Below are 10,638 nucleotides of genomic sequence, written 5' to 3'. Positions count from 1 at the left end.
AACAATAAATGATCTATGCTATTCTTAATTTAGTGGCCGTGTTCCTGACAAATTGTGCTGGAAATAATGATAAATTCTGAGTGAAGGAGTCCTGAATCACTCGCATCGCTCTATTTCAATGTATGTTTTCAGAGGCGCCGAAAGAACGGAGCTCTGAGTCAGCCAGAGGCGTGTTCGCTCATTGGGTGGAGACTTGAGTATGCGGCAGGCTGCGCGGAGCTGTCCACACAGCCAGTGCTGAACCTGAACTTCAGCCTGAGCAGTCAGACTAGTTCTCCGTTCCCAACAAGAAAACTCGGAGAAAGCCGCTACCTCTTTAAGAGCCACTGTGAGGGGAGTGTCTTAATTGTTATATCAACCACTGCCCTGGCTCCTGAGTAAAGTGCAGAAATCAGTCCTACGGACAGCGAAACAGTGGAAATTCTGGACATACTTTGTACCAAACGGATTACCTTATTCCGGATAATATGTACTCGTGGGTGGGGAAGATGGAATCTGACTACTCGCTTTGCATCTTCAGCCTCGTGGTGTTCGGTGTCTGCAGCCTTGCACCTGCAGCTAACATCTGTGAGTACTTCTAACGCAGCTCTGCCTGCATACTTACCCGTTAAGCGTTAAACGTGCACTCTTAAATTAAACATACGTCTGCCTGTGTGGCGTATAAGAAAGAGATCAGTAGTGTTGTATGATTCCTTTGATGAGTTCATTACTACATTTCATTCATGTTTACCTTAGGGCAGAATACACTTAAGAGTATTTACCAAGGCTTGCATAGTAATTGATTACCTTACAATTTAAATAAAGTTCACATTGCCGACCTGTGTGTATATATATATATATATATATATATATATATATATATATATATATATATATATATATATGCGTGTGTGTGTGTGTGTATGCGTATGCGTGTGTGTCAGTGAGATGTAACTAAATCGTTCATGCAGGGTTACTGTAAGCCCTTTCTTTAAAGTCATATAACGGTAGACTTGTTTGCTCATAGCTGGTGTTTGATCACAGTATATAGCAATTAAACATCTCTCTGTATTAAGAAAAAGTGGCAGTAAGCATATATTTTATCGTCGACGTTTGCCACAGTTCCAGCGAAGGTAGTGTCAAAAGTCTTTTATACATAACAAACATTTACTTTCTTGCAAATAACGTGTAAATGAAACTATGCAGTAAATTTAAATACCACAAATCCGTGTAATTCACCCCTTGAGAACAAATGTATTTTATATTGCACTACACTTTTAATTACTGTGCTTTAATTTATTTTATTGCGACGTGTACTATAAATGTGATCACTTAATAATTCACAGCACTGGGCAAGCCGGTAGCTCAATGTCCAGTTTACTCGTGCCTTTAGAAAGGAAGTGGCACAAATGGTTACGAGTTTGTATGCAATTTTTGCGTTTTTGCACAAAGTGTTTAAACGTACTAAAAGACAGCAGTGCACAGGCAAACTGCACCGATGATAGCAACACTTCTTTCATTCTGTTATTTTTGTTTAATATTTATAAATGAAGAATCAAAACTGCTATATAGCAGTGCACATTTAAATTCCCCATCCACACTATTTCGGGAAATTCTCGTTCGCCTGTGCATTGCTGAGCTTCAGTTACTTCACACAAAGCAAGCTTCATTTACACATTTATCCTGTTGTCATTTTAAGATGAAGAAATATCTGTTTTTTTTTCTTTGTAAATATGCAATTAAGTTAAAGAGATATAGGTGTCAGTGGAAATTTAAGGCTATAAGAAAGAATGGGAAAGAAAGAAATAAAAGAATTCTGAACTTTGTTGCTGCATATATGGGAAAATAAGAAACGACTACATTTTAAAGCAAATACTCCGCACAAAGCCATTCATTTCATAATTAACGTATTGGATTTTAAATTTAAACGTGCTCTTATTTAAATGAAAGTAGACTCGGAACTGTTTACTCATATATTTTTTTTCACTAGAGGTCACTATTCTCTTTCTCGTGGCGTTGTTATTCTCCGCCACCTCAGTTTATCAGAAGAGGTCGTGAATCATTTCTTTGTTCGTAATTTTTAAGTAATACCAGCAACCCGGCATTCAAGTAAAGGAAATATGGTCGGATATACATCTAAGTTACAAGTAAACACATCTCATACAGAGGCGAACACGATTTCAACGGCACGTTAGCCACTTAGCTATATACTGCAGTAAAGTTTACATATATCTGTATTAAATTATAACTGGAAACTGTGGAAGATATCGTGGCACAGTCATTAGCGCGGCTGCCTGGCAGTTCCACGTGTGTGTTTAGGATGACCGGCCCAGTCCGAAGGAATGTGTGCGTATGTGTGTGTAAGAGTGCCCTGGCAGGCGCCTCGCCCAAGGCTGCTGCTTGCCTTGCCACCAGTGCCGCCGGGATAACCTCCGGCCTCCCGGGTGCCTGAGGTGGAATGAACGAAAGTGTACTACGCCGTTACTTCGGAACTGCTCGACGCTGATGCCGCGATCCTTGAGCGGCGTTGACACTATAGCACACTTCAACGCACTCATACCCACGCAGTTTAAGTTGGCGTGTAGCAGTTTGCTGTGTTGGCCGGTCTGGATTTTCCGTTGTCCGCGTGCCTGTCTAGCTTTTCTCCGGTCACCCCGCGTTCTCCACGCATCTCAAGGACGCGAGCGTTCAAGTACATTTTCAGCTCTGTTTCACCCCGATGTCAGTGTGCTGGTGTGCACTTCGGGGGAGTGCTAGTCTGTACAGGTTTGCTTAATATTCCATTTGTAATGGGGAAAAAAATCACTACGCACCAGATAAGCAGGTCACAAGAACAAATGCATAGCTATATGGAACCCATTTCATATAATTGATCTTTGTGATTTAGCGCACATTTCAATAACGTCGATAATACAATATATTCACATCTTAAATGCAACACAGTAAATTATCTCCATTTAAACTTATATTTTACCTCTAAATTGGGAAAGGATAAGGAGTCTGCCGTTGTTCAGCTTCATTATTTTTTATCTCTCACAGTTCCAGTTACTAAAGCAGCCAATTTGCTTGCTAACTAGTAGATCACATTCACAGAGGCATTCAAATTGAGTTTCATTTTTATATTTTACTTTCATTTTTCTAAGCAGTCCAGCCTTTGTTTGAAGTATTTAGGACTTCCATATAGTATTGAATTTGATCACATATTAACGGATTTGGCAAGAAAACTAAAATCATTAGGTTTTACTTGTTACTGTAAATGCTATTGTCATAAACATCTTTCTCAGTCAGTGAAGATTAAAGTATAAGAGGTCAGTGTCCAAATGAGGCTTTTAAATAATTGTTAGTAACTGCCCAGGTCTTTACCAGTACTCACTTTTTTTAACAAATAAAAAGTTAGGAGCTCTTAGATAAATAATCACAATATACAGTATGTGGCCTTTATTTATTTCTCTGCAGAAGTACTATACAGTAATTCTGGAGCAATTTGTGTTATTCATTGCTTCTGCTGAGTTACTCATTAATGTACAAAACAGCAAGAGCAAGATCTGTAGTAAATTATCCTACAGCACAGACAGAGAGATAAATATCAGGATAGACCACCAGGTTTCCTGTTTTTTTTTTTACAAATTACTTTGCTAAAATATACTTCTGGTTTAGTTTTTTTGTTTAATTGATGTATTTGACGTCATGATAATTATAGCCATCTTTTACATGTTATGTAAGTTTGACTGAGCATATAGCTGGCTGTCCATGGATATGCACCTTCTTTTGACTAAAGTGCAATTATTAACAAAATGGTGGTCTAATTCCACCTTGTGTGGTATGAATGTTCCCAAAGTCGGAGTGACACAAAACAATTGCCAGTGCGAATCACATAAAACGGTTTGGTCCAAAACACAGCTAGCGAACTTCATACAAGTGACGCCTTTCTTGATCTCTCTCTCTCTATGATATGCTTCACAATCAATGGAAAGTACTTTTAGATCTATTTTTCCTTTAACAATTAGTAAATAGAAAATCTTGTTTTTGCATTTCGTCTGCTAATGTACCAAAACTCTATTCTGATGTTGTTCCAAACAGAAGCAAGTCTTATTTCGTATAGCACCTTTCTATAGCAAGCACTAGCCCAAGATCCTTCACAAGAACTGGATAAGTGACTTGCTTAGGGCTGCATACTGTGTCTGAGGCAGAAATTCAGCTTGTAATCAATTACGTTACAAGTACTCTATCAAAAGTACATCCCAAAATAAGATGGATTATGCAAACAACATTTGAAATTTATTAAACCATAAAGATGCTTTCATATTTATCAGGGTTGATTCAGTCAGGAGCAAACACAACACACAGACATAGGCACAAAAGCGAGTTGCCTTATAAGCTTGTTTTTTACAGCATTTTATTAACATCCACTTTGTTGTTCGTTTGGCTGACCTGCTGGTCAACATAAGAACAAAAGAAAGTTATCAAATGAGAAGTGATCACTGAATTAAATTTTGCCTCTTCAGATAATCAGCAGTCACTAAATGTTGCTTCCATATAAGGTGAAAATGTCATTTTTAAAATGGATGGATGAAAATTTCTTAGAGCCATAAAGATTTCACCAGAGTGCTCCTAGTAGTTATGGAAGACTTTTCCTGTTCAATGTGTACTGTCTATAAAGAACCATAACTATTGTATGCTCCCGAGAGCTGGGATCCACCGTTCAGAAGAGGAATGGTTATGAATGGTGATCTATTGGGATTAGTCATTCAGTAGGGCAGCAAGTACAAAAAAAAAAAATATATAATAATGAAGAAGCTCATGAAATGGATAAAAAGTTAGCAGTTTTTTTATTTGGGAAAAGATGTCTTATTTAAAATGTTTTGATAATACACGCTTCCATGACAATACCGAATAACATTTTATGAGTGATAGATCTGTTAATAGAGCTCATTTCTATAAAGGGGATGCATAACCTTTCTGCAGTAAACTTAAAATCTCAACATCTTCACTATTCTTATTAGTAATATGGTCCATGGCTGCAATCACATTACCTCTTTACGGATGAAAAGATGCATAAGCACTACATTTATGAACAATTCAGAAACTGTTCCAGCTTACATTTGTCAGCTTAAATAAGGCTGCTTTGATGATGACATGAGCAGCTCCATCTGTTTAGTGAAATAGAATCCTTGAATATTACACATTACATAGATTTCAGGGTGGTTTTTTTTTTGTATCTTATAAGCAGCCTAGTCAGAAATGAGGCAACAGTTAGTGTAATTGTAAGGTACAGATGTCATGTAGTATGAATATATGTGTGTGTGCATACCTATATGTGTGTGTGTGTATATACAGATGTCATTTAGTATGTATGTGTGTGTATATGTATACATTGTGAGCCGTGAGTCACTGTCTTGAACCCAAGAAAAGACACGGAGTCCATGGGCTTCAGGAAAAACAACTTTATTCCAACCAAAACAGGCACAGTCAAGGTCTTTATTCAAATTGGAGCGACCTCTTTTATACACATAGTCACAGCAAACAAGGAGTAATGGGGCCAGGAATCCCTGCCTGCATTGACATTGCGTTGAATTTCGGAGCACCGCACCGCTGGGGGGCTTAAAGGGTCTCAAAAACTTCACTATATATATATATATATATATATATATATATATATATATATATATATATATATATATCTTATATATAAACATCTATGTGTGGAAGTGTGTTTGTGTATGTCCTGCCTGGAAGTGCTCCAAGAAATGGATTCTTTCACCAAAGTGAAACCACCCAGAAAAGATAAACTCACTTAGCCGCTAATACACAAGTGAGATGAATACATCAGCAAAATGAAACCACTGAGAAAAATGCACAACCAATGCGATTGATTGATTGAAGTGCCAAAATCCATTGTTTGTAGGAAGCAGGGCTTTTACAGCATGGGCTTACATAGCTAGTGTATATATATATATATATATATATATATATATATATATATATATATATATATATATATAGAGAGAGAGAGAGAGAGAGAGAGAGGGAGTGTCTATACCGTATATGTATATCATATCTATATATTCATACAAATCTATATAAATAACATAGCAGGGTCACAAGTCAACTAGCAGAAATGAGCAGGATGCCACAATCACACAGGGCCAATTTAATGTAGACAGTTAACTGAACATGCCAAAGTTTGCATTGTGGTTGGAAAACTGGACTTGAAAACCTTCTATACATACACAAAAGCTGGACATGGTGCTCAAAACTAGTGCACAGGATCAGTGAGGCAGCGACTCTGCATCCCCATCTCTCCTGTACATACAATAGATAAAAAATATATGAATAAATATCTGTAAATGTGATGTAGAGTATATGCAATTAATGTTTACATTATGCAAACCATTTAATTTATTTCGTGCAATATATAACAGGTTTATCATGATAGTATAAATTGCAACAGATAAATATATAGAATATTAATAATCTACTTATGATTTGGAGTAATAATTTTTAACTCTCAACTGACTAAGTGTACTGGAGCAAGTCAGTTATGCAAACTAATAAAGAACATTGCAGGATAGATAGAGACAATGATGGTTCTGATTTCTTAAGAGACATTAGAAATATAATCAATTTAAACTACAGAATGCAAAAGACAGCAATGGAAAGTTCAAAGGAAAACAAATTATGTTATACAATTATAATGTTATATCCAGATGATATAGAGATAAAATAAATGCACATCTTAATGCAAAAGAAACAGAAATAATGACTGTGAAGTGTGAATATCCTAAATGTTTTAGAACAATGTGGAAAATATCTCAACGGTTAGAGATAATTTTGTAGTAATAAATAAACCATTTTTGATATCACCTACTAGCATTGATAAATACTGTATGTTTGTATACAAACCATAAATAAGATCAAGGAAAAAAAAAAGGAATACATGGTGGGATATGAACCAAAATGCTGTTAGCCTGAGGTTGGGCATACTACCTGCACTGCTCTGCAACCACCGATAATCACCAACATCACCCTTTTGACAGTTAAGTGCATAATAACAGGGCAGGTTTTTTTTTTTTTCGCAGTTGGAAGTTGGATTTTTCTGTGCCTCATGAGACTGATCCATTAGCGACAATTCCTTTTCTTAGGTTGCCTGCAAATTGACAAAATTTCTAGTCGGCTAGTAAGTGAGAAGAATGCAAATGTTGAGTTAAGAGAACCTGGTGTGGAAATGGTAGATGTTTTGTTGGGGAGAAACAGACTTAGATGGTTTTGGTGTGTGGAGCGAATGGTAAGAGGATATTTGGGTGAAAAGGTGCTCCACAATTCAGGTGGAGGGGATGGTGTCAAAAAGAAGGCCAAAGAAATCATTGGTGGAGGTAGTGTCAGATGATGTCAAAGAATGCCCAGGACCGTCGAGAGACAATGGCTAACCTGTGTACACCCAGATGATAATGAATTTATCTTTATTTTTATAGTAAAAATATACAAGTAGAAAACAAAAGAGTTGGGGATCCATTAGGGGACCCCGTTTAATGTCTTGTCTTGAAAAGAAAAATGCTAGATATAATGACAACAGCCAAATAGACACACACAAAAATTTTCGTATGTTTACATGACACAGCTCTTCTTGTTTGAAGTATAGTTTATCAGAAACCAACCTCATTTTATGGCACATTCACATACTCATCCATACTCACTCGCAGCGGGCTACCTTTATTTTTCAGAAATGTTTACCCTTGCACCTTTAGAGCATGAACAGTTATTTTTCTTGTAAATTTCAACAATTCCAGAAGAGGTCTCCTGCTATTTTTTCACTAAAAATTGTATTAATAAGTTGCAAAGGTATATATTAGATAAGGATGAGGGCACAACAATAAATGATTTTCATAATTTATAAATATATTTATATATATATATACATATATATGAAGAGTAGCACCACTCTGATTCCTGATGCTGAACTACATACTTATCTGAAGTATGCTTCTGTTATTAAGCTGTAGTGCATTAGTTGTTTTCAAAATTCTTGAACCACGTTATGTATTCATCTTTAAATCTGAATTCAGATGTATAGTTAATTTTATATTACCAAGGCATTTACAATGCAATGAAATCAACAGCCTTTTACACATTTTTAATAGAAGTGTGCTGTAACTCCAGCTATAGACACTTCAGGCAGACAAGTGGTCTCAAAAGCAATATCTGTGGTAACTACTATCTGTGAGAAGAAACAGAATAAAATGAAGACAAAAACGACACTAAGCAGAAAGGTCAATTAAGTAAGGTGGCTGTTTACAGCTGAAATATAACCTGGTTAGCTGGAACAAAACACTTTGAGGTCACAGTGTGCCCTGCAATAGTTTATTGGCTAAGAAGCAAACATCACAAAAGCAGAGATGGATTCCATTCCCTTGCCCTTGGTGATTCACAGTAAATGACACCTCACCTGGTGCATGTGGAACCTGCACAATATGATCATGTTTTCCTCCAACCTCCCCAAAGATGTGTCTGCTAATTTTTATCAGGTGAATTATGAGTGGGCTATGTGAAGGACTGATGTCCTGTCCAGAGCTCATTATTAACTTGTGCCCGATTCTGCGGGGGCCGGCTCCCACCTACCAAGCTGCAGAAAATGTGGATTAAGTAAATTTGAGAATGCTGCATTGTTCAACCCCGAAATGTAAACTGTCTAAAAGGTGCTAAATAAAAAACAGGTTGATTCACTAATCTAAAATGATTTTGTGTGATCCTAAAAATGGATATGTGCGTTAAAAATGAAGGAAGACCGAAATGTAAGTGCTTTAAATACACCAAATACCTTGTTTTTTGATTGTGTCTAACCCAAAATATGGTAAACTTGCACTATTTCAGGTGCACTACTGTAACATTTTAACAGAACAACAAATGTCTGTGAGTTCTCTCTATTCTTAGGTATTGTTTTACTGTGTAGTGTATTTACATTGTACTTACAGTATATGATTTCATCTTGCTGAATGTACAATATTTTATTATTTTCTATTGTCTTCAGTATTGTTATTAGTATTATTTTCCAGTCATTTTACTTTCATTTTTTTGTGTTTTATATATATAACATGACGCATGTTTTCAGCACAGCAAACAGTTTTGTCCTGTGTATGTCATTTTTAAAATAAATTGTTTTCTCAGGTCATTGCAGCATGACCTTGACAGTGAATACCAGTAAGCAATTGCTATGTTTTCTGTCACACAAACTAGCAACTCTGAAATTACTCAGCTGGACAGCTTCGATATCAAGAGGAATGCTGCATTAAGAATAACGGTATCTGATTTGCTATGTGTCTTGCTGATTTCCTAATCTCACAAATAAAACGAGAATAAGGAGCAGCAGGCAGAGCTTAACTAATTGTAAGCATTTTTTTTTTCTGTTCACAAAGCGCTAAAGCTTTAAGAATGGTATTCACACTTATCTGTGGTCTCTTTTATGCTGTAGTTCAATAAGCCTCTGGTGAGACCGGCTGATCAGACGTAAGAAAAATCAGATTATTTGCCAAAGAGAAGTGATTCTAAGTAAATAAATAGATGTTGTTTTTCCATTATTAAGAATCTGTTAAATTATGGTGAACACAAAGTATCCCCACCATCAACAATAGTAGGTTTACAAATAAAAACAACATAATCTACAAAAGACAAACACCAATTTAAATGTACATCAATACTACATTTCAGTAACTTCGCCCTCCTGGACTCTTTCCCAAGACGTAGGCCTCTGTGCTCACTGATTTTGCGTTCTTTAAATTCGCAGTAACTCAGCCACTGTTTTAGAGAACATTTATGAAAGTCAAGGTAATGGTTGAAATCAAGGTGAACTTTATTATCCCTGTCTGGGAAATTCAGATAGACGTGCACATTAAAATTTAATAACTGCAAAAACAGAGAAAAAGAAGTAGAAAGTGTGTAGTAAGACAAAAGGAAAAATGCTTTGCAGTACTGGCTGAGCATAACTGGTGAAAGTTCCAGATGATCTTTTAGCTTTAATTGTGCATTGCAGAATTCTGTCACTGTCAAACTGCACAAACTGAATTTATGGTGCAGTTGGTGAGTGGAATGGTGAAGCTTTTTTTTTTTTTTAAACCAACTATGCATATACTGCTGCTGTTCTGTGGACATTTCATCATATGGTTTCATTTTGTTTTACCTTGAGCATGTGCTCTGTGTTTCCAGAAAACAAAGACTAACCTAAAGGAGAGAACTGTCTTATCATTTTGGGACCTTATATACACCTTATATTGTAGTTTTCGATTTTTTTTCTGTTATTTGGATTACATCATTATGCTGCCATTCTGAGGTCTTACTTCTTTTCATTGCTGCCATTTTGTGCTGATCCATTCATGGCTGTGATAATACTATTGCCATTACAGAGCTAATTGCCAGCCCTATGACAAAGTAGTCCCTTAACATTTAATGTCATTATACTCTACCTATTTAAGATGGTGGCACATAAGTTTCCAAACTTTTTCATTCCTAAAAAAAATACTTTATTATGTTCATTAGTGCAATCCAATTTAGGATTTACTTGCTGGTAGGAAGGATCACTTTTCCTCTTTCTTTCGGCATCATGTTTTGGGTTTCTTCTCAGTTTTCCTTCCTGGTACTGGCCTTTTACTTGTTCGCTGACTGTTCCTA

At 36.3% G+C, this 10,638-nt stretch overlaps 1 protein-coding gene across 1 annotated transcript in view; it reads left to right on the top strand.

Annotated features, from left to right (window-relative positions):
- The first annotated feature begins 261 nt into the window (after window positions 1-261).
- Window positions 262-10,638, top strand: part of LOC120531252 (contactin-associated protein-like 5) — a 558,720-nt gene continuing 548,343 nt past the window's right edge. The window contains exon 1 of the mRNA XM_039756501.1: window positions 262-567. Within this exon, the coding sequence (XP_039612435.1) occupies window positions 468-567 (100 nt within the window). The 5' untranslated portion in view covers window positions 262-467. The remainder of the gene's footprint in view (window positions 568-10,638) is intronic.

The sequence above is a fragment of the Polypterus senegalus genome, chromosome 6 (assembly GCF_016835505.1).
Source record: "Polypterus senegalus isolate Bchr_013 chromosome 6, ASM1683550v1, whole genome shotgun sequence".
NCBI lineage: Eukaryota > Metazoa > Chordata > Cladistia > Polypteriformes > Polypteridae > Polypterus > Polypterus senegalus.
The sequence above is the reverse complement of the archived record's forward strand: the minus strand, read 5'-3'. Positions and strand labels throughout refer to the sequence as shown.